A 25673-nucleotide genomic window follows, 5' to 3' on the forward strand; every position below is an offset into this window, starting at 1 on the left:
GAATTCCTTGGTAAATCTTTGGTAAGTTGTCTTCATTTCTTAGTCATTTGAACCTACCTTGCCTGTCCTTTTTCTCTTTGAGAAACTCAGAGTGAAGGTTAGTCACCTCTCCAGACAAAGTAATGACATGACATCATAGTGCTTTACCTTATAAATTGTGTAAGAAGGACGAGAGGGATGTCATCATAGTATGGGAGTTTCATAGTATTGAAGGTGGAATCAGTTTGGAAGCATTGCTGCATATTGCCTGAAAATGTTTAAAATGTATTGTGATAAAAAAAATGAAAATAAGTTTGTTTGTATTAACTGTCAACTCTATTTGTTCTTCGATTGGAATAATGCTGAGGAAAATGTATTAATCCACATGGTATTTTTAGGGCATTGGTGTGTGGCACGTGAAGAATAGGAGGTATCCTTTTGGGCATCGTTCCAGCATCCATGACAGTCAGCGTATAATGCAGATCTCCATCTGACAGAGTTTTCTTAAGCAGTCTGACCTGGGCTGGGATGAGCTGGCTGGAACAAAGGGCTGAAGTTCAGCTTCACGCCCGTGCCCTTGCTGTATCACTGCATGATGGCACTCTGGAGGTGAAGGAAAGGATCTGTGACACTGCCACTGTACCTAGAGACAGCACCTGTAACTGTAAGAAATTTCTGCTTTTTGAAGAGTTCTTTTCTTGCTCCCAAGTACATAAAACTCTTTCTAATAACTTTCTTATAACAGAATCCAGTTTCAGCGACACATTCGGGTGTTTTGTCTGTCTTTAGGCAGGTAGTTGCCATTTGTGCGAATTTCCTCACACATCTATATAATAATGCCTCTCACTCCCAATGTGGGTCTAGGTACCACAACTGTCTGCCAGATGGAAATTCAAGTGCCAGTATGCATATGTAGTCATGGTGCCGTTCACTACCTAAGTAGTGCTACAAATTCTGCACGCTTTGTTCTCTGTGCATATAAGACTGTTGCTCTCTACTGGTGCAACTATCAACAGTGTTGCTGTTACAAAATCACAAATCTTTTATGATTTCCTGCTAGAGGTACTGTAAAGGGAGTAAGAGAAATGCCCCAAAGGTCAAGATGCTAAAAGATGGAATCAAATTAATTATCATGTGCACATTCGTATATTTTTAAAGATACTCTGTTCTTTTTAATGCTAAAAAGTGCTGCCTTGAGATTTTTTTCAGAAACAGGAAAAATATGTAAGTTTCTTAGTTTCTTAAAAACTCTATAAAAACCACTATTGGCCTAGTTTTACTTTAGACTTCAGAAGATGGATGTGTTTATGAATTCAAATCTTTGCAGACAAGATTTTGCACCTGCAGTTATGGTTGCCTGCAGTTCAGCTCAGTTTAAGTATCTACATCACTGATTGCATCTGTAAATTAAAAACATCTAAGTAACCTAAATTACAAGCACAAATAATTGCAGGTGCAAAACTCTGATACAAACACAAAATGATCTCTGAAAGTTGGTCTTCTGAATCTCATTGTAAGTTATTCACTGTATCATGAACCTGGAGTCCTCTTGGGAGAGTCACTAATCTGTATAATGACACTGAAAAACTCTTGAATCTCATATTTAGCTAGCAGATGGGAAAGAATACATGTAGTCATATAACTCTCTAGGGATTATGCATGTGGATATTGAAGAGTATAACTTATTCCAATGAAGGCTATTAACTTGCAATCAAAAATTTCCTTCCTGAGCCACATTTTTTCTGATGGAATTAAAACAACTTAATGTTGTATTTTTATGAAGTCACAACTAATCTGAGTAGGACACTCTCCCAGGGCAAGCACAGAAATTTTGCTTGTCTCATGATTTTTCATATAATGAATAACAGCATCAGTTTAACACAGAGAAATGCTGTCAGTCTTTCCCAGAAAACACACCTAGTTATCCTCCCTATGAATTTGGTTATTTTAGTGTCAGAAACAGATTTCTAAGCCCATAGCTACAAATGTCTATTTTTTTCTCTGGTATCAAAACTAAAAATGAATCATTTTCTTGCATTCTTTCGCTTCAATAGACGTAGGTGTGGAGCTACATTAAAACAGTGACTGCTTCCTGTCATACCAGTTACGGCAGTACTGTTAGCAAAAGGGGGGAAAAAAAAACCTTAAACTCTCTTCTAGTGTTTGAACAACTAAAACTCCTACTGAACAAATGAAGCATTCTGCCAGTTCTGACAATCCAAAATGCAATGAAGAATTTTTCTGTTTCAGAAGCTCTAGGCAAAGCTGTTTTGGCATGTCTGTAGCTTGTTCCCATTGCAAACAAAAGGGCAGCTAGAGGGAAGGTCTTTGGGGCAAGAAAATGCTGTCAGTTGTAAGAAATGAAACATGTAGACCTTCTACAGCCCAGCTAGTGATTACATGCAGGCAATTTTGTAAGAGCCTAGACCAGCTGCCAGCGATAATAACGCTGCCTTTTGCACTGTTTTCAACAGGAATTACATCAAACAGACCAGATTAAGGCTTCTCAAAAGCATGGGCAAAACTGGCATTTTGTTCACTGGTGATGGGGGCCAAACTACAAGAAAAGTGTTAAGAAGGAGCAGGCGAAGGTGGCAGGGAGCCCTGCAGAGTGAACGTTGCTGCGCCGGCTGCTGGGCTGGCAGCAGTGGGAGCGAGCAGCGTGTGCTGCTGCTGGCAGGGTGCTGCCTCTCTGCACGCCACCAGTTGCCATCCTCCCAGGTAGCCCGATTCCCCCCAGGTAGCCCGATTCCTCCCTCAGCAGCAGCAGTCAGCCAAAGCTTCATAGGCTGCACTTGCAGAGTAAGTGGCGGAGGTGTGAGCATAGCTACATTTTTAAAAAAAAAAAATTAATTTAATACACATGAATCTATTACTCAAGCAGTACATGGTAACAATGTACCACTTAACTAATGAATTTATAACCATCCTTGGAAAAAAAAGCCAGGACAAGATGTTCTTTTTTTTACACACGGAGAACTGTTGAGGTTACGTTGTACACAATGCAAGGTTCCAACTTCACCTTCCTATAATCTTTTTTCAGGTGCTTGGGTATAGCAAAACATGGAAAGCATGTGAGAAACATGTAGTATAAGAGAGGGCTAGACCCTCATTTGAATAGAGAGAGATCTTAACAAAGATTCCTTTTTTTTAACTCTCACTTTTATCTGCCATAGACACAAGAAACGAAGGAGAAGGTTTCATCTTTCCCTTTCTTGAGGGATTTATACTTAGGTGTGTCCTGTAACTCGTATAAATTCAGAGTACAGCCTAGAAAGCCAAAAATTAGCAAGGATTTTGACCGAGAGATTGAGAGGTGATTAAAAGTCATGGAAGAAAGACTCATTTCTCAGTAAGAATAACAAAGTCACATGGATGATGGATCATAATAACTTCATAATCTGACCCACATGCAGTAAATATGGTGATGACTGTCATTTTGAATAAGTGAGGTAGATTGATGCTGATTATTAATCCATTTCTTGGCCAGTCTGATTGTTTCTGAGCCAGCTCCTCCACTGTTTAGTATTTTTCTGAAGTATCTGTGTAGGGTTTGCATGGCAAGGTTTTGGTAGCTGGGGGACTACAGGGGTGGTTTCTGTGAGAAGCTGCTAGAAGCTTCCCCTATGTCCCATGGAGCCAATGCCAGCCGGCTCCAATGACCCACCACTGGCCAAGGCCGAGCCCATCAGCAGTGGTGGTAGCGCCTCTGTGATAACATATTTAAGAAGAGGGGGGGAAAACTGCACAACTGCAGCTGGAGAAAGGAATGAGAACATGTGAGAAAAACAGCCCTGCAGACCCCCAGGTCAGTGAAGAAGGAGGGGGAGGAGATGCGCCAGGCGCTGGAGCAGAGATTCCCCTGCAGCCCGTGGGGAAGACCCTGGTGAGGCAGGCTGTCCCCCTGCAGTCCAGGGAGGTCCACGGTGGAGCAGATCTCCACCTGCAGCCCGGGGAGGACCCACACTGGAGCAGGTGGGTGCACCTGAAGGAGGCTGTGACCCCGTGGGAAGCCTGTGCTGGAGCAGGCTCCTGGCAGGACCTGTGGCCCCATGGAGAGAGGAGCCCACGCTGGAGCAGGTTTTCTGGCAGGACTTGTGACCCTGTGGGGGACCCACGCTGGAGCAGTCTGCCTGAAGGACTGCACCCCATAGAAGGGACCCACGCTGGAGCAGTTCGTGAAGAACTGCAGCCCGTGGGAAGGACCCACGTTGAAGAAGTTTTTGGAGGACCGTCTCCTGTGGGAGAGACCCCATGCTGGAGCAGGGGAAGAGCATGAGGAGTCCTGCCCCTGAGGAGGAAGGAGCAGCAGAGACAACGTGTGATGAACTGACCACAACCCCCATTCCCCCTCCCCCTGCGCCGCTGGAGGTGGGGAGGTAGAGAATCCAGAAGTGAAGTTAAGCCTGGGAAGAAGGGAAGGGTAGGGGGAAGCTGTTTTAAGATTTAGTTTTTATTTCTTATTACCCTTCTCTGATTTGATTAGTAATAAATTAAACTAATTTCCCCAAATCGAGTCTGTTTTGCCCGTGATGGTAATTGGTTGAGTGATCTCTCCCTGTCCTTATCTTGACTCATGAGCCTTTCGTTCTATTTTCTCTCCCCTGTCCAGTTGAGGAGGCTCAGCAGTGATGGAGTGGCTTTGGTGGGCACCTGGCATCCAGCCAGGGTCAACTCGCCGCAGTATCTTGATTCCTGTCACTGACAGTCCCTTTCTCTTTAACCAGTCACTTTTCATACTCTGTGTTGTCTTAACTTATTTGAGGGATTTCCTTCACGAATCGATCTGCTTCTAGTATTCTTTTAGCTGGACACTTGGTCTTTTTTTAGCATATAGTATAACATCAGTGCTACTACAGACACATGGTAACGCATAATTCTGTATTACATTTACTTGCTGTGAAAAAAAATTGGGTTTCCTTAATTCCCATGTGTTGCAATGCAAGCTCAGTGAAAAAAAGTGAAATAAGCTATGAAAATAACTAGTATTTAGTGCTGGTGTCTAAAATGGCACGTATCTGTATAGTAGACACAGAATAGATAAAGAAATATGTTTGCATAATAGAAATTCAGAAGCCAGGTTGGCTAAGTGTGTCATTGACAGCTTTATATGAGGTTCCTGAAGGGACATGTGTTTAACATTTGCAGTAGGATAATGTACATAACATACTTCACAAGAAAAAAAGCATTTTGGAGAGCAACAGAGTGTCCAAGCCTAGGTTTCTTTGAATGTGTCCAACCTTCAAAATCTTTTCAAGTATGCCCCACTCTGTGCTTATTGCCCCTGAATGGCACCCAGCCTTCCCTATAGCATACCTCTTCAGCTGGACAAATGGTTGTAGACACTGTGAATGAAGGTTAACTACACGTGTGAACTGGCTAGTGGCTTGCTGCTCTCAAAATAAATGGCTAAATTGTTGGTCCCTTTTTCTCAGCGATAGGTACTAACTTGTGCCTGCCTTCACTAAGCACTTGCTAGTTTTCTGCAACTTCCGGGAATTGAAAATCTTTTAATTATCCAGCTAGGTCAACATAAAGATTAATTCACACTAATAGCTATATTAAAGTAATATTGCCCTCTTTTCAATTGGTTTATTTTCTGTTGATAATAAATTCACAACATGCTACTTACCATGAAATAAGAAGATACCTTTTTCCTGGTCTAAATGAAACTCGAAGCAAATTTTTTTACATCTAGACATATTTTCTTCCTCCTTTTGAAAACCACCCACCCTTTCACCAAGCTCATCTTCAAAATTCCTTCTTTTTGTTGAACTAAAACATTTTGTAAAATCAGAAAGTCACGCATTCATTTAATGTAACTGACATGGTCATGAAACCCAGGTCTTTTATTTATCCTTGGGATAATGCAGAGGTAATGAAAGCAGAATTGGACCTAAGAGGTTTTTTGTTTCAATTATGAAACAATGTGGGTAAGAGACTTGGATTTGTCAGGAAGAGAAGAAAGGAAATATTGTGTTCATGCCTTCAATCAGCTTTATTAGATCCTTAAAGGGAAAATTATGTGAAAGACAGAAGAAGAAAACAACAAACTAAGCAAGATCCCAATTTCAGTATAATTTGGAGAAAATAACTGATTTAGGTTGGTCGTCTTGCCAGGGTGAATGACTCAAGGCTTCCAAACAAGAAATGGAAACCAGAAGGATAGCAAAAGCCTGAAAGAACAAATTGAGAAGATATGATTGACTGTAATGTTTCAAAATCAACTGCTGCAAAGATGAGTTTGGGCTGTTGCCCAGAATACAATTGAATGGTGATGTTCATTTAGACCCTTAATGCTGAAAGAAAATAAGATGTAGCTGTGTTTCTGTTAGAGGTTTACTTGTTCTTTCCAGTGTCTCTAGCTAGGGATATGATGTCACATCCTCTCTCTTCTATCACACGCTGCAGTGATTGCTGCTGCTGTTCCATAATTTTTCTGAACACCAGTTTTCTGAAAGAAGGCCTGAATCCAAGTGATAGTGTCTTTCAAATGTGAAATGTCATCACCATTCATTAGCTGACTTTGAAAAATTTTATACACCATGTGCAAGTAGGCTAACTCAATGTTATTGACCAAGGAAAAGAGAAGTATAAGATCGCTGTGTGTGTGTATGTGCTTTCTGACTGACAAACATTCAAGTTTTTGTTACTATCATGCTAGTTTTTTAAAATTAAGTGAATAGCTCATTCTGTGAAGATTTTAAAAAATTGTATCTTTAATGGGCACAATTTATAAAGCATTATTTGGAAAAGGTGAGGGCGGCTGCTTGTCCTCCACCTCAGGCACAGAAGGTTCTAAAAGAGACTACGCTTTATGCAAAAAATTAGTCAGTTGACAATAGGCAGTGATGGGATGGGATTGTCTTCTACTTCCTCCTTTCCTTTATTCCTTTCATCTTACTGGCTGTGCTTGCTAACCTTTTTTCTGTTTCTATTTCAAATGAGGAAGAAAAAAAAAACCTAAACCACAGTTCATAATTAAATACTGAGCTAGTTCTTACCATGTTTACTGAATTACATATTGCATATATGGATGTATATCCTCAAAGTTTTCATGTGTTTTTAGATTTCTAAACTTAATGTGTTCCATAGGAATAGACATTAACTCCTTCTTGTCTGTTTTTCATGGTGAGATTTGCCTCCACGGACAAAAAGAGGAGTAAAGCTGTGAAACCCAGCTACAGATCCCTTAAAATTGTAGGGATTCATAGAGCCATGAATATGAGCTCTGCAGATCCTCTTGGTTCACAGTAGAGATTCCTCCAGCAGAAAATCTTCAGTGTTGACCTTACAGCTGCAATAAGCAGATCACCTTGGCATGACATGCACACTGATAGCTTTGCACGGCTATCTTTGCCGCAGGGTGGCTGACCTGGTAAAGAGGGCTTTAAACCAGGAACCACAAGGGAGGGAGAGAGTTACTGCAGCTCTGAGGGAGCAACGGACAGGGTGACAAGCAAAGCGCCTGGGCTGATGTGACCAGGAACACAAGGTGAACAAAACGGGGCTTAAGTGGAGTCACCTCAAGCGTTTGCGTGTAAGTGAGAAAGTCTCCTCCGAAGTGCCTGCACGCTAAGGCAGGCAGCGTGCGAAGTAAACATAAGGAATTAGAGATCTGTGTGCAGCTGCAGGCGTAAGATCTTGTTGGGATCCCAGAGATGCACGGGGCGGCTTGCATGACTGGAGTGCTGCAACGGAGGGATACGGGCTCTTTAGGAAGGACAAGCCGGGAAGACAAGGAGGGGGGGTGCCCTTTATGGGAGAGAGCAGCTGGAGTGCATGGAGCTCTGCCCGAGGGTGAATGATGAGAGCTTATGGGTAAGGATTAAAGAGCAGACCGATACTGGTGACTTTGTAGTGGATGTCTACTATGGGCTGCCTGACCAGGAAGAACAAGCGGATGAGGCCCTCTACAGACAGGTAGAAGCAGCCTCGCATTTGCTGACCCTGATCCTCATGGGGACTTCAACCACTTTGATACCTCCTGGAGGGACATCATAGCAGGGCATAAGCAATCCAGGAGGTTATTAGAGACCATTAATGATAAATTCTTGACACAAATGAAAGAGGAACCAATGAGGAGAGGTGCTTTGCTGGACCTCATACTCACGAATGAGGAAGGCCTCATTGGGGATGTGAAGGTTGAAGAGAGCCTTGGTTGTTGTGACCATGAGATGGTGGAGTTCAGGATCCTGCAAAGAGGGAGCAGGGCGAAAAGCAAGATCACAACCGTGGACTTCAGAAGAGACTGTGGCCTCTTCAGTGGACAAGTCACATGGTATAAGTCTCTGGAGGGAACAGGAATCCAGGAAACCTGGATAGTATTCAAGGATCACCTCCGCTCAGGAGAAGTCCATCCCAACATGCAGGAAGTCAGGCAAAAATACCAAAAGGCCTGTGTGGTTGAGCAAGGAGCTCCTGGCAAAACTCAAACATAAAAAGGGAGTGTACAGATGGTCGAAGCAGGGACAGGTAATGTGGGAGGAGTATAGAGACAGTCTGAGCATGCAGAGACATGGTTAGGAAAGCCAAAGCCCACCGGGAGTTGAATTTGGTGAGGGATGTCAAGGGCAACAAGAAGTGCTTCTGTGAGTATCTAGGTGGTAAAAGGAAGACTAGGGAAAATGTGGCACTGCTGCTGAATGGAGCAAAGGCCCTGGTGACACAGGACATGGAAAACGCTGAAATACTGAATGCCTTCTTTGCCTCAGTTTTTAGTAGCAAGACCAGCCTTCAGAAATCTAAAGCTCTGGAGAGAGGGGGAAGGTCTGGCATAAGGAAGACTTACCCATGGTGAAAGAGGGTCAGGTTAGAGAATACTTAAGCAAACCTGACATACATAAGTCCGTGAGCCCTGATAGGATGCACCCACAAGAGCTGAGGGAGCTAGCTGATATTGTTGCAAGGTCACTCTCAATGATCTTTAAATGATCATGGCAACTAGGAGAGGTGCCTGGGGCCTGGAGGAAAGCAAATGTCACTCCTATCTTCAAAAAGGGTGAGGAGGAGGATCCAGAGAACTACAGGCTGGTCAGCCTCACCTTGATCCCTGGGAAGGTGGTGAAGCAACTAATCCTGGAAACCATTTCCAGGCACATGAAGGACAAGGCAACGACTGGGAGCCATCAGCATGGATTCACAAAGGGGAAGTCGTGTTTGACCAACCTGATAACCTTCTGTGATGAAATGACTGGCTTGGTATGTGGGGAAAGCAGTGGACATTGCCAACCTAGACTTCAGTAAAGTTTTTGACACTGTCTCCCATAAGATCGCCATAGAGAAGCTATTGAAGTACGAACTGGATGAACAAACAGTGAAGTGGACTGAAAACTGGCTGAATGGCCATGCCCAGAGGGTGCTGATCAGTGGTATGAAGCCTAGCTGGAGGCCAGTAACTAGCAGTGTACCCCAGCAGTCAATACTGGATCCAACTCTGTTCAACACCTTCATTAATGATCTGAATCATGGGGCAGAGTGTACCCTCAGCAAGTTTGCTGATGATACAAGACTGGGAGGAGTGGCTGATGTACCAGAGGGTTGTACGGCCATTCAGATGGACTTTGACACACTAGAGAAATGGTCTGACAGGAACCTCATGAAGTTCAACAAGGGGAAATGTAAAGTCCTGCACCTAGGGAGGAACAACCCCATGCACCTGGGAGCCAACCAGCTGGAAAGCAGATTTGCAGAAAAGGACCTGGGGTCCTCATTGACACTAAGTAGAACGTAAGTCAGCAATGTGCCCTGCAACCAAAAGGGCTACCGGTGTCCTGGGCTGCATTAGGAGGACTGTTGCCAGCAGGGCGAGGATAGGGATCTTTCCCCTCTACTCAGCACCGGTGAGGCCACACCTAGAGTGCTGGGTCCAGTTCTGGGCTCCCAAGTACAAGAGACATGGACATACTGCCAGAGTCCAGTGAAGGCCCACCAAGATGGTGAAGGGACTGGAGCATCTTTCACATGAGGAAAGGCTGAGAGAGCTGAGACTGCTCTGCCTGGAGGAGGGAAGGCTCAGGGGGGATCTCATCAATGTGCACAAATGCCTAAAGGAAGGGTGCAAAGAGGATAGAGCCAGTCTCTTTTCAGTGGTGCCCAGTGACAGGACCAGGCACAAGCTGAAACACAAGGGGGTCCATGTGAACATCAGGAAACACTTTTTTACTCTGAGGGTGACTGAGCACTTGCACAGATTGCCCAGGGAGGCTGTGGAGTCTCCATCCTTGGAGATATTCAGAAGCTGTCTGGAAGTGGTCCTGGGCAACCGGCTGTAGGTAGCCCTGCTTGAGCAGGGGTTTGGACCAGATGATCTCCAGAGGTCCCTTCCATCCTCAACCTTTCTGTGATTCAGGAGCAATAGATAATTGCTTTTCATATTTTCAGTTCCTATTTCTCTAGAATTTTCAAACAATCCACTGCCTGGTCTGCTAATCATCTGAATTGCTGGTATTTCAACACCAACCTGTGATAGAATGGGGGATTACGTGCCTCACAAGATTGCTGACATGGCAGGTGTGTTGCTCAGATTCCTGGTATATCCTTCCCTTCCACATTCTCTCTGAAGAGTTTTCCCTGAGATCCTCAGAGACCATGGGAATGTTACAAGGTTTATATATTCAATAGCTGCATACATCTGAGTATACAAGAAGGCAACCTGGGAAAGCAACGTGTACTGCTGTGCAACGCTAGGTAATGCTGCTGTGTGTTTTTAGAATTGAGTTGTTGCTTTACACTGCATATTTCTCTGCTTATGCATCTCTTATTAATGAGAAATCTGGACCAAGTTTGGGTCTCACTTTTTTGTAGTCAGAGCTACACCTGTGAGTAGAGCAGTGGAACACTTTTCATTTTGTAATTCCAATCATGCTGGAGTACTAGAAATTCCAAACAGGATGCTTATTGTAGATACACTTACAGTGGTTTAGACTGAGCTGAAAGGAAGAAAGTGTTTATAGGGATCTATGTTCTTGCAGCTGATCCTACTTGGACCTCAGTTTCAGTTTGAACTCACATTAAACTGTATGAATCACATGCTTAATGTTCAACATTTCAATAGCTTGCTGAATCAGCAAGAATATACTCTGAATATGTATGAACTGTTAAAGACTAAAACTGGATCCAGTATATCTATATCGTTATATCCATATCTATAGATATCTATAGTTATATCCATATCAATGTGGATAGATACAGATATATGTATGTATTGTATGTATTTATGTTTGGAAAATGAGACTTTGGGGAAATTCAAACATCTGACGACTCATCTGAATCCCTGAAATCTCCTACCCAAGGACTTTCAGTGTTTTGTCATGAAAACATCATTGTACGAAATGCTCAAAGTTTTCTTTTATCACGGACTGGAATTCATAACTTGTTTACTTCAGAGGAAGGATAAGCGATACCCCACTCTGGAGCATCTTGCAAAGCCTAAATTATTTAATTTATATTGGAGCAGCTTACGAAGAGAACTCCAGAGAAGCATTAGAAGAGGGGTGGAAAAAATGGTATAGCATTTGTGGTATTTTACATTCACATGGGGAATATGAATTTAATTGTTTCCCTTTGACATGTACAGGATAACTATAGGAGAATCTGTTGATGTGATGACTCTTCTACACCCTGCAAATATATTTCCAGTAATAGGCTGGTTTAGAAAGGTTAATCACCACCTTTCAACATAACCACCTTTCAACATTTTAAAAAGACACAAATGCTTTGCTTTAAGAAGTGATTTCTTCTGTAGACAGAATCCTCTTACAGTCCTGAATGAAGTGTGTACACTCTGAAGATGGATAAGTTGTAAGATATACCTGTGTTGGCTGGCCAGGTAGCTTCTTGCTGATTGCATTAGATGCCTTTCTGAACTCTCCCCATGTACTATCTAGGTTAATGTGGAGACCTAGCAGACAAGAACTATGTCTACTTTAGCTCACCTGGGGATTTTGAGAACTACTTGTCAGTCAAAGCATTCCCAAGACCCAGCGTTATGCATCTACATTGGCCTAAGCAGAGCTCAGGCTGCCTGCAAATGCCATGTGTGGTTGTAGCAGGCTTTATATAAAATGTAGATGATGCAAAGCAAAGCATAGCAACAAGGGGATCTTTGGCTTCAGGCCAGCTCCAAAAGTCAGCAGCTATTGTAAACTCCTTAGGTGTTTATGGAGCCAGGCAAGGGAGGGGCAAAGACCTGAAGGAGTACAGTGGCAAGATATTGCCCAAATGGTTTTTCCAAGATGAAATTTATACATTCTGTTATGGCTCTATGAATAGGTAACTTGTCTTAAAACTAAGTTGTCAAAAAAAAAATACTTCATCTATTTTGAGGCATATTTAAAACTAAACTTTAAAAGATGTCTTAACTTAGCATCTGAAGATAAGCATGCAGGTTTTTTTGTATGCAACTTGCTGAAGTCACAGTTTTTTCCAAATCTGTATTTTGTGACTTCAGTTTTTAATATTGATCATTGCTGTGTCAAGAAAATTAAAACAATGAAATAATACTTCCTCTTCATTGCCAAAACTGTTCCTCTTCCTTTAAATACAATTTCTTGTCTGCTCAGGAAAAATGGATTGAATTTTTACTTATTCATTGCTGGCTTTTTTATATCATCTCACCAGCACATAACAGAATTGGTAGCGCATTAGTTATTTAGCAAGTAAGCAGAGAGTATCATTATTTGTCTGTATGCTCGGAAATGCTGAAAGGTTAGTTGCTTTACTCAATAGTGAAAATCAAATTGGCAGTATGGTAATGATATGTTGTTTATCCATACAAAAATAATTTATTTTTTTCTTCAATAGATTGCTTGGCTTCTACAAAGGAATATATCCTCCCATCTTGGCTGAGACACCCAAAAGGGCGGTGAAGGTAAAAACCCCATACTTCCTCTTTTAAAAATATGAGCAGGGACAGTGGCAGCGGTAAAACATTTTATTTGTCCCCAGCTGATTGACATTAGAATATTAAACTTATTTGTCATATTAATCGTCTGATGTCTATTAGGAGGAAACTTTCCTGTTGATAACACAATAAAAACTGCTTGATTAAGAAATGTAGGATAAGGCTCTTAAATGCTAGGCTATTTTTGACCTGTATATATAATGTTACTGAAAAACAAATTACAATTAGTTTATATAATCAAAATTATATAAATATTATATTTTAGCCTCATAATTACCTCTGGTTTAGACATTTTGTTTTACTTGCAAAACAACTAATCATAGCTTAATAAATTAACACAAGAAGCCATTAAAGAAGACACTCCTAATAAGTACTTACTCAGTAACTTGAAGCAGTATATCTGTAGGTTTGAAGTGCTGCCCAGAGTTTCCTTGTACTCCAAAGAGCACTCTCCTCCATACTCTCATTTTTTTACAGATTGAACATGGTAATGGGTACAACTCTTCATCATGCAAAGAACATTTTACTCCAGCTCTCTTACAGTTGAAATAGATGCTAGCCTTTCAAAGTTTACCTGTTGTCCAATGTTGATCTAATTTTCTTTTATTATCCTTTATGCTGATTTGTGGAGCATTATTTTAGTAACATTGCTCAGCAAAATACATCAATACATCAATTTTTTTACTTAAGTCATGCAACCTTTTTAATTAAAACCCAGTAATTAAGCACCTCATCTTAAAGTTCTAAATCTATCAAAGCATCCGTCGTGTTACACGCAGATGTTTCTTTGTATTTTACTTCAGAACTTTGAAGTTTCCTGTAGTTGCACCAAATGTGTCTAAAAGCAGTTATTATACAGAATGTCTTGACTTTCCTTTTTTTCTTTTTTTGTTTCTTTCTAAAAAGGCTGCATATGATTCTGGTCCTTAGTCTGCAATTAATCACTCGCATTCCAATTCCTTTACAGAGGAATAATATTTGTATAAAGTGACAGGATGTGACCTTGTAACAGAATCCTAAAGGAGTTCTGGTAATGTCATCTTCTTGTTTGCATTGGCATTTTAGATGCAAATGACATATGTCACCTATCTCAAAATTATTTAATACAACTAAGAAAACTAAAGTTCAATTTAATAGCAAAGTGGCAGTGAAGAATAGATGGATGATATTTAGAAGATCTGTAGTAACCCGTTTTCTTCGGGCTGTGATGTTTCTTCTGCCTCTCCATTTCATTTCATTTGAAACAGGTCAAAGTCAATCTGATCATGCTTTTTAGATTCCAGCATATATTTAGTTAAAATACAAACCCGGGTTTGATTTCTTTCCTACCATCCTGAGTCATTCGAGAATCTTGAGTCACTTTCTCTTACTCAAATTTATTAAATTGGCTTAAACCCCATGATATTCAATATAATTATAGAATCATACATTTAAGTTGGGAGGGATCTCTGGAGGTCATCTGGTGAGCCTCCTGCTGGAAGCAGGGCTGACCTCATGGTTAGATCAGGTTGCTCGGACACCTTGTCTAGTGTGCTTCTGAAAACCTTGAAGTATGGAGACTGCAGCCCCTCTGTGCTCCTGCTCCAGTGCTTAATTGCTTTCACTGTGAAGAATTTTGCCTTATATCCAATCCAAATTCCCCTGTTGCGACTTTTGCCTATCGCCTCTTGTGCTTCTGTGCTCTGAGAAAGTCTGACTTTGTCTTCTGTATAACCTTTACATGGTGGAAGACAGGAATGATATCCCCTTAGCCTTCTCATCTCCAGGCTAAGCAGACTCAGTTCTTAGCCTCTTGGTGTACATCATAAGCTCACAGATCCTTAAAAGTCTTAGTGGTGCTCCCTTAGTGGGACGCTTTCTACCTCATTCTTGGGCATTTATGTGAGGGCTCAGTAGTGTTTCTGCAACCATGAGAATCAGGTTTAAATGCTAAATGTTTTTTAATTAAATCATGGAATTCTTTAACTCTTTACACTATTCCTTTAAATTTTATGCTGTTCCTAGGACACCAGGAGAACTTTAAGTTACCTTGGGACATCAGCTATATTCTACATTAGAAGAATTCAGTGATGGAATAGGGCAGGACAGTAATGTCCTTGTAAGAACCTGAACACTGAAGCAATTCAATGGGAGATTTTATATGCCAGCACAATTTCTGACATGGAAAGTGAAATTTGTACCCATGCTTTGACCTGAAGAGAATCCAGCTTGTCTCAAATTTCCACTAACCTTATTTGGATATGACCCCAGTGGAAAAGTCACTGCTTCCTTTGGCTCACTCTCCACCTTTTATTCTTCTAATAGTTTTCCTCATTTTAACAGGCCCCAAGGTGTCCCTTGTCCACTGCCAAAGTGAGTAGTAAGATTTAGAGGAAGACTATGCCCATGCCTATGGTTCTGAGACTTGAGAAAGCACAAAAGGTAGAGAGGCAATTTCTAGGTTCCAGCAGCCTTGGTTTGTGTTTGTAATGAACTTTTGAAAAGTTCTAGTTATAGTGTCTTTTATATCTCATAAAAGTGTATAGGGAATGGACAAGGGAGATTTTGTACTAAGAAGAAATGTACTTGTGCTACTGGAATTCTGTATTTATCTGGTGTGGATATTTGCAAATAAAAATAAAGCTGCTAAAATGAAGTTATTTAGCCCCAGTTATTCAGCTAAGTGTTGAAGATACAGCTTCACTTTTAGTCAACTACATTCTCATGTCTGTCTTGCTATTTCTTTTTTTTCTCTCTCTTTATTTCCCTTCTAAAAAGAAAGCTGGTATTTCTGGAAGATGAAGAGTCAAAGTTTATAACTTTATGTTAGATTGAACTTGGAGGAAAAAGTGATGATGCCAATACAATGGTTAACAGATGAACTTTTGGGGCAAATTTATATTGTTCATGTGTTCCCAGACATCTTGTTTCAAGCATATATTTTTACCTTAGAGTTATTGAGACATCTGGTAAGTACTTTGGCTATTTTCTGTGTAACTTGAATTAAAGTGTATCTTTGCCAGATGGACAATATTGGTTATTATATACACAAAAGCATGTTTTAAATACATTTATTCTGAGATTTCTTTTTGCACAAAGCTATTAACTTAATACAACTGTAGAGAAAAAGACAAATTATGCTGTGTTTTTAAAAACATTTTGGGTGGATGTACATGATATAAATCCATGTGATATAGCTAGATACTTTTTGGCAAAATTGTATGTATACTGGCCACGCTAGTACACCCAGCAACATTTATACTGAGTTTTATTGCTATTGATTTGTTTTCTTTAAAAAATGATCTAAAGCATAGTTACTATTAAGTAGTTATTTTATTTATGACTCTAGGAAGCTATTGATTTTTAAGGTAACATTTTTAAGACCAAAAAATTCCTAGGTAATGTATTTCTGCCTTTATTACAACCATTTTACAGATCTGTAACACTATGGAAAACATTAAGGAATACCAGAAATTCCATTAAAGGTTAGGAGGGTAACAATGAGTAGAAAGATGCTGGAGAGAGAATAAAGCAAACTTTATCACAATAAGAAGTTAATTTAGTTCAGTGAAGTAACTCACCCAACCACAATTGACACTTTCTCAGAGACTTCCTTTTACCTATAAAATATCTTCAGCTATCCAAAAAGATAGGCCTACAGTCTAAGTAACACTTCTATCTTTCCTGACTATTGGCAAGGCCAGTACAACAATTTTAAACATATTTGCAGGATGTTTGCAAGATTAGCGTTCAATCTGTACACTATTTGGAGGACAGTTAAAATCTGGCCGCGATTCTAGGACCTTTCTGCAAAATGAGATAATAATGCCTACTGACGATTAAAAAAAGTATCTACCCACTGGCCAGAGTATCAGTCCTTCAGTTTTCAGAATTTAACACCCTAATTTTGCGTTACGTATACATATTCCCTCCTGCTTTAAATGTGGTGGCATTATTAACACATTAACACCCAGTTCTCTGATGGTTTTGGTGTGATTCCAGTGACTTTTCATTTGAAGCAGGTCTTGATTGAAAAATGTTATTGACTTTGCCATAGGACAGGGTTCTAAACAAGTTAAAATGACAATGTGGTGCTATTACTCATGTTCCTGTACACATGGTTTGTGGAAAAGCTGGTTTGTTCTGGTAGGTCTGTGGTAACTGAGCCCTGAGGGACTGAGCTTGTCTTCTTTGGCTGAGACCCAGCACAGGTCACCCAGTCTTTCTGTTTTGTCTGAAAAACTCTATTCCCTTATGTTTCTTAACAACCCCCACATCTCCATTGACCTCATTTCCCATTGCCTTCCTCTCATGGTGAAACAGTTTGATTGTCACATGCGTGGGCAAGTGCTATGCAGAAGGATCACAGCCTCATGTGTGGGAGTGAAATGCACTGACTTTCAGAGGATCCCACCTTCATTTGAATCAGCTTGCTCTAAACTAATTAAGTGTTACAGGTCAACTTTGGAAAGTAGCCAGGAAAGTCAGAGGTTCTATTTATTTACTTTTGCTATACAGGGATGTGACAGCTCTTGCTCTAGTAGACAACCACGTGTGTTGATGCTGTCTTGGTGAAGCTGTGAACGTGTTTTTGTTGTTCAGTCCCATAATACTACACGTGCTGTGTAAAAGCCACTTTCTTTTTGGATGCAAAGTCGTGAATACTTCTTGGACAGATTACAGGACTCACAAATAGTGAGCTGTAGTTACGGGCCTTGTATTGTTCCATGTGTGAAAATTATATGGAGTAACACCTCCAATATCTTTGGTTTTACCTGGAATCCAGATATCTATTCTTTCTAACCCACAAGATTTTCTGCTGTCCTCATTCCTCATGCTAGAAGATCATTTTCACTGCCCTCAGAACTGTCTTATGTGGTATCAGCCTGAAGTGCTTTTTCAGTGGCTTCAGCAACATATTTGCAGAATATGAATTTGAAACAATATGGGGTTTGGGGAGATTTGCTGTACACGGAAACACTGGACTAAAAAGGATCTCTTAGGTCAGCAAGTCTAGTCCCCTGCTGTTCTATAATCTCTCTCATAAACTTATCAAACTCTCCCTTACAAGTGATTAAGATTTTTCCCCCATTATTCTTATTGGAAGACTATTCCGGACCCCGCTCCTTTGGTTGTAAGAAAGCTTCATCAGATCTCAAGCCACATTCTATTTATGAGTAGTTTTTACTTTTATACCCAATTACTTTATGTTACATATCTTTCCTTTCCTTGTTTTTCATTCTCTTGCAGCCTCTCTTTTGCTAGACTAAACAAGGCAAGCATTTACTCTCCTTCAGTCTTCATTCTTAAAGAAAACTTTTTAAGCTCTCCTTACGGTCCTGGTAACCCTGTTTTGAACATGCTGTAGTCTGAGTTCACCTTTTTTCAACAAAGGTGGCTGGGATTGTGTGCTGTATTTCAGAGGGCATCTTACCAATGATTTGTAAAATGTCAACAAATACCCTTTCTTTAGAGTATACCTTGACTGATGCACCTTAGGCTTTGTGTCCACGGGCAAGGAAATAGGCAGTGAAATTTTGTCTGCCTGTGTCAATTGGAAGCTTCTTACTGACTTCAGGTCAGGGTTATTCTCAACACTCTTCTTAGAAGAACAAATCCATTCATTTATTCTGCTTTGATTTTTAGATTTCACAAAAGGTATTCTGAAAATTAATGGATTTGGATGGCAAGAAGTGTTAGGTTGCAAAGCAAACCATTTACGAATGGTTGCCTTTCTCCATGTTGGTGCACATGAAACTGAGCTTCTCATTTCTTTCTTGAAGTTCAACCACCCAAGAGTACAGCTTTCAAAACTTATCCTCTACGGAATTGCAGATGCTCGGAATTTCTGAGCACCACTGACTGAAAGCAGACAATTGGGTGAAAGATTTATTTGTAAAGAGCAAAAACTGAAAGAAATGTGTCTGTTGACAGTAAAATATTAGAAAAATCTACAGACTTTCCATCTTCAAAATCTGCAATTACATCTCTCTGATAAGTGGACTACTATCTGAGAAATGTGAAAGTGATTGCAGTATATTATATTAAAGATGTGATGGTGATTTCTTGGGAGAAATGGTAGTATCTGCTACTACATTTACACCAGAATGTACAAGTTCAATGCTAGAGGAAAAGTTCATAAATTAAAAACACGAACTATGTGTTGCAAGCAAACTCTTACATAAAACATTACTTTAATTGCACTTATGCTGCTATTATGCATGATACACTAATAAAATCAGTTCTGCAGCCTAGTTGTCTACTATTGCACATCTAACACTGCTACGGAGAGCATGAAACAAAAGTGACTTATGTTTATTTTGCAGAACTGCACACAGATACTTACTATACGAGGTAGTGAAGCTCCATTGTAGTTTGGTTTTACTTATTTGCATAAGTAACTCATAATTTTTTTCAACGCAATTTCAGTCTAACTTTTATTTACAGTTTTTCACCTTTGAACAGTACAAGAAACTACTAGGATATGCATCGTTACCACCAGGACTGGTATGTATGGATACAGAACTTCATGTTCTAATTTATTATGTGTATTCGGAGCATTCCCATCCATTTCTTCCCATAGAAGGAGCCCAAAATTAAAGGGGCCAGTTCAACCAAGAGTTTTTCAGAACAGACTTGTCCCTTGAAATCATTGATAACAGAATTTATCAAAATTATAGCTACATTTTTATATCAAATGTCTTCAAAATAATTCCCTACAATGTCATAACATTTGTTATCATAGATGGCGACAGTCACCATGGAAGTGTCTGTATGCAACTTGTCATTCTTCATTCTTGCAAAGTAACAAAAAAAAGTCTAACATTATCAATATTTATTTATTCACGTGATAGTGACTAGCTTGATATCTCAAGCTCAAAGTGCTATTCTGCAAGGCACAGTGCAACTATTACGAAAATGCAGACCTCAGTCTTATTCTAAAGACTTTATAGTAGAAACATACTGTTGGTAAGAAACTGCTACCTCCTTTGAAATCAATGACAAAACTCTCTTATAAGTCAGTGGAGTTAGGATTTCCTATCAAGAACATAACTGTTTTAAAAACAAAATACAGGACGTACATGTACTCAAAAATGTTTTCATGCTAAGATGTAGCTTGCATGTGTTGTCTGCATTCTCATATATAGAGCTTAATTCTGCTATTGTAGCATTTGGAATAAAATACTTTTTATAAGAATTAGTGCCTTCTGTGGTGTAAGAATGTAAATAATAGTAAATATCTGTTTTTCACAATAATGGTATCACAACTGTAGGAAACAATTGATATTTTTATGGTTACACTATAAAGGTTTTAGTTATTTCAGGTGTCTATCAAACGGTATTGCTTCCATTTACATCTGCCTTCCATTGCAGTGAGTGAATGGTCATGGAATCATATTAACTAGTTTAAATGAAGTTTCCTCTTCCTCTAAATTATTCCGCTGACCCTATAGTTGTTTACAGTATCTCCTATTTTATCTTTCATTTTTCAGCAGGCTCTTCTCATCCTCAGAAGTAAATAGAGAGGCTGATATTTGTTCTCTAGCAAGTGGAAAGAACAGAGTTTAAGGTTCCGTGGTATTCCGTATTCCGTGGCACTTTTTTGGCAAGAAAATATGCCGGAAACTTGTAAACATGCAAGAGCTGACCAAAAGCTGCTCTGATTCATATAGCAGATGCAGCAACTATCAGACATCCTTGACATTTTTGGTGCAGTACTGTTACCATAGAGGCATTTTTACCCCTAAGATAGCCATGGTAGTGAGGGAAAAAGAAGACTGAGAGGGATTCTGGTCTAAACTAGGCAGAATGCTTCCAGGTGCCTCAACAGACCTCATATCAAGACAACATTTATTGTTAAAAGAGGGATGCATACATTAGCACCAGCTTCCTGCTGGCTTCAGTCTCATGGTTGATGATGAAGGGGATAGGTAATATTCCCACCTCATGTTGGAAAAATAGATTTGTTGGTAACACAGTCTTCTCCGAAGGCTGGAGTTTGCCACTACCCTTCTAACTTACCATTCTTCTCCTTCTTGAGCTCTCAAGAGTCCCTGCTCAAATCCCTGTGTATTGAATATGTTTCTTCTCACTAATGTTTTTTCCTTACCGTTGGTTTCCTTGAATTTCAGCAAATGTACTCAGTATATTGTATGTTGGTCCTGGGACTCTTTTCAGCCCCTAGAAAGTTTGGAGATGTTAAATGGAGGCAATAAGTGTGTAAAGTGATCACTAAAATTAACCCCTCTGGATTTTCTCAATTGACCTAAATATTTCACTGTTATTTTTCTGTTACAAACAAATTAAGGTATTTTTAAATGCTGTGTCATGATGGAAAGCAAAGCAGTGAATATCTCCGTATCTATGGCTGTAATGTACCATCAGCTTCTAAGTAAATGGAGTCAATTCATCTTTGCAGTGAATACTTGTTTTTTCCAGTGCTGCATAACTGCATTATATTTGTGGTTTTGTTCATACTCCACCCAAAGATAACACGAGGACATTGTTTTTCCATGTTTTTGTAATAAATTGGTACCACAATTTTTCTTCCAGCTGAAAAGAGAATTCATTGACAGTGCTATGACATTTTATTTTGTATTTTTTGGAATGTGGTTTATGGCTATTGTCATATTGTCTTCATGAACTGTCAGCATCTAATCAAGGGCTAAAGTTGTTTAGTAATAGAATACTGCTGTATTACTGTAATCTCACAGTTTGCATTGTATCATTCAGTTTCATAATCGGTTGTATGGGAAATTTTACCTCTTAATTTTTAACTTCAATTTTAACTTTCCTAGGCATTTGCAGTTGCTGGCTTGGGATCTGGATTGACAGAAGCAGTTGTGGTTAACCCTTTTGAAGTAGTAAAGGTTACCTTACAGGCAAATCGTAATGCCTTCACAGAGGTATGAGAATTGCTCCATTCTTCTTTTCCTGCTTTATTAGGCATAACACACTTCAAAGTTCATATTCAGAGCAGAATGTCTATAATATATTGGGTTGATTCAAATAATTTTCCCATAAGCTTAATAGAAATGGAAAAAGAGAGAAGAGACTCAACAAACGATGCCTCAGATATGCAGAGATGCGTACAGTATTGTCAGTGATGTCAGCATCTCCGTTGTAAATATTCTGTGCCTGAAGTGCACCTTCATCCCTCCAGAGCAGCCAGAAGCCCAGCACCGTGAGGAATTGTCATCCAGAAGTACAAACCTGAGCCCCTTGTACACACTGCGTTTACGCCAGCAGGGTCCAGCCTTCAAGTGAGCACCGAAGGTTAGCGTAAAACACCATGGCCCCATGCCCTAGCCAGGGTCCAGCTGGTGTATTTTATGTTAAAAATGTAGCTGGTAGATTTCAGAGTCTTGGATGAAATTATTTATAAGTCTTCACATTTATAAGCACAAACCGGGATAGTTAGATAATAAAGCATGCCGACAATTTAAATTCCTGTTTCACTTCAGAGTTTTATTATTCAAATAGTGTTTCGTTCAAAGAACTCAGTGTGCAAAACTGCCTTTGTCCATGGTTCTACTGCTGAAACAGGGAAAAGGTCAGACTGGAAAACAGTGATTCATCAAAATCAAGTGTTCCCAGGAATGCACCAGCTTAAATTAATTTTAATGTAGAAAATGATCCAGGGCTAAAGTGAAGGCAGTCAGTCACACAGTTCCTTCTTTCTTTCCTCAGTGAATAAGACTAACAATTGTCAAATCAGTTCTTTCAAATTTTTTTGAGAAATCAGCTGTACCATGGTAGAAGTGCCAAATCACATAAGCATGGCATGAAAAGGTTGGCTGAATCCCTGGTGAGGCATGCTTTTTGCGTATTCTACTATTAAGTTTTGACTGAGTTAATACTTGCATGCCTTGTAGCACTCATGTGCACAAATTGAACCCTTTTGGAGGATGCACAGTAAAGAGATTTATCACCTGGCCATTTACATAAGCTGTTTGGACCAAACTCCTCAGGTACACTCTGGCAAAATATTGCCACTGATTGCCAAATGTCATAGACTAGCTGGTACCTACTCTGTAACTCATCCAGAGAAGTATTCTTTTCCAGAATAAATTTTAAACCATTTGGTAAATTTGTGTTCGATTCTCAATGCATGCAAAAGAGATGTTTGATTGCTTCAAGTCTCCAGCCTAGACATTTTTTAACCAAGGGCAGCAAAGCCACTGAAACGGAAAACTAATACAGTACAGGACTAAAAAGGTTAAGATCCTGGAAGGAGAGAGACTGAAAGTGGGAGAAGGCAATGTGTGAGAGGATGTCTCTCTCAGGAAGGTGATATGAAAAAATTATAGATCTTTCTGCCTCACAGTTGTGAACATACAATTAACCTATCTTAACAAAACCTCTGGGTTTGAGTGTAAATACACCAGTATTATATTTTGAGCAAACTGGTTCCTGTAAAGTTGCAAGAGACCAATATATCCCTTTGCTTCACACGCTTTAATTTTTTTCCCTATTGCAAACTTTATAACAAAGTCTGGGATGTTTTAGTTAGTAAATTTCATGCAATTGCTTACTTTAGTTACAGCATCCCTTTCTTGGTGACCTTCGGAATACTCCAATAATCAGTGTAGCTGTTCAAAAGCATTCTGAGTTGTTTTGGTTTAGGTGAATACTCTTTAATTTAAAGGCAAATTTTCACAAAATCTAAATAATACTATGTTATCATAAAAATAAAATTGTAAAAGAATGCCATTGGGACTCCACTAGGAACCTAGTTTACACCTAAAAGATAAATAAAAGTGTCTATTTGCCCTAATGAAAAAATCTAAGGGACTGAAGTTCTTAAATCACAAAGATGGTTAAATCACAGACATATCAATTTTTAATATATCTTTTAAAAAAAGTGTTAGAATTTTACATTTTGCTGTACATCGGGAAAACTCCAGTGACTTCATTACCATGATCTCAAGTTCTCATTAAGAATATGTTAAAGAACATTCCACACTAAAGCACATAAACTCAAGCCTGTTGGAAGAAGCATGTGCATGTTTTATTATACAGCATAAGGCAATGGTACACTCATTTCATTACCATGCACTGTTTTTCTAAAAGGTTTAAGTAAAGTATGTACCTATCCCATTGTGTAGCTTTCATACTGTATGATGAAATTTAATGCAGTTCACATATTTCTTTGACTATTGTATTGAAATAATAAATATATCTTATTTAAAAGGAACAAGGAAGAGCATGAACACATACGCCCACACCCAGACTCCTGCACACCCCCAAAGCAAATATTCACACACAACGGTGACAGCTGAATTATTCTGTGGTACCAGATCATCTTTCGAGGGTTGATAGGTTTAAAGAGGAAGGCCACTATAAATCACGTATTGGCACTTTTGTAATGTGACTTGCTACAGGTGGAAATAATGGTGACTTTTTGTTAAGGTAAACTGCTAGAAGGCCCAACACCTTGTTTGGTTTTCTTTTTCTTTTTCTTTTTCTTTTTCTTTTTCTTTTTCTTTCTCTTTTTCTTTCTCTTCTTTTTCTTTTTCTCTTTTCCCTTTTCTTTTTTTCTTTTCCCTGTAGCCATGGATAACTCACTGGCTATAGAAGCTGGTGTGGTAATAAAAATTTTCTCACCTGACTTAAGAGTTGTGATTAATTAAACAAATACAAGTTTCTGCTTTATGATGAGAAGAATCTGACTCCAGATTCCACTGACTAGGTCTCTATTAAGTATAAGTCAACAGTTGTGTGAAGTGAATTAACTCCAGACGTTTATACAATAAATTCCTCCATTGGAATTAGTCATCCTAAGGTCCTTCCATCATCAGTGATGAAACACAGACCTTCTATGGCTTGATCAGCTGACATTTTAGATGCCGACTTTGGATGAAGTGACATGCTGTCTAAGAGAGCCCTCTTTATTGCTAAAGGACTGAAAAATGGAGTCTTTTTGAGTAGCTCAGATGTAGACATAGACATTGCAGGTATCTACATTTGGACTGATGAACCCCATCTCAGGTGTTCAGCAAGTGACAGGCTTCCTTCCTCTCTCAGTCATTAGTAAATCCGTATTCAAGATGAGACCAAGAGATACCTTACTATTGAAAGTTGCTGTATTCAGTTTAAATCACTTTATTCAGGATGACTAGTTATTTTTTAAAGATCTAATCCTCATTTTTTGTGCATGAGAAGGGTTGTTATTGGTAGTATCTGGACCATATTCGATGTAGGGTATTGACATTTTAGAATAGATTCTGATCTGAATCTCTGGGAGTAGTTAGAAAAGGAAACTATAGTAAAACGTATGCAGAGCATTAACAGGATAATATTAATTACCAAATATGAAAAAAGAGAATGAAACTTGGTATTAAAGACTAAACTTGTCAGTCACCTAAATAAGCAGTCATATGCTGTGTCAGATATAATAGGCATCATTTGGCTGATGCTGTTGATCTACCACAGTGATATTTTGAAATGGAAAGCTATTAAACAAATAAGTGTATTGAAATCAGCAGTGTTCACAGTGTTATAGTCAAAATTCTTCTATATTTTCATGTTTGAGCCTCCTAGTGGAAGTCATGTTTTGCCTTTCTAATTAAATATTTGGTTACCCAGAGCTGGCTTTTTCCTTTGGAGAAAGCCAAACTCAAGTCAACAACTTTTTGAAAGGAACTTTTCTATAATTCTGCTAAAAAGAAATCTAAAATGTTCAGAAGGGGAACATCTGATTCTGAGTATCACAGTGTATTGGAAAAAAAGATCAAATGTGTATGTAGTCAGGCAGACCCTGTCTGAAGAACTGGTCATTATATAAGTGCATTCTGCAGAAGTTTCTTCC

The 25673-nt window shown here is 39.4% G+C and overlaps 1 protein-coding gene across 3 annotated transcripts in view; it reads left to right on the plus strand.

Annotated features, from left to right (window-relative positions):
- Positions 1-25673, plus strand: part of SLC25A21 (solute carrier family 25 member 21) — a 265040-nt gene that overhangs the window by 222089 nt on the left and 17278 nt on the right. For all 3 annotated transcript variants that reach the window (XM_049825958.1, XM_049825959.1, XM_049825957.1), the window contains exons 4-6: positions 12784-12850; positions 19310-19369; positions 21661-21768. In XM_049825958.1, coding sequence (XP_049681915.1) covers positions 12784-12850; positions 19310-19369; positions 21661-21768 — 235 coding nt within the window. The remainder of the gene's footprint in view (positions 1-12783; positions 12851-19309; positions 19370-21660; positions 21769-25673) is intronic.

This window comes from Accipiter gentilis, chromosome 22 (genome assembly GCF_929443795.1).
Source record: "Accipiter gentilis chromosome 22, bAccGen1.1, whole genome shotgun sequence".
Lineage (NCBI taxonomy): Eukaryota > Metazoa > Chordata > Aves > Accipitriformes > Accipitridae > Astur > Astur gentilis.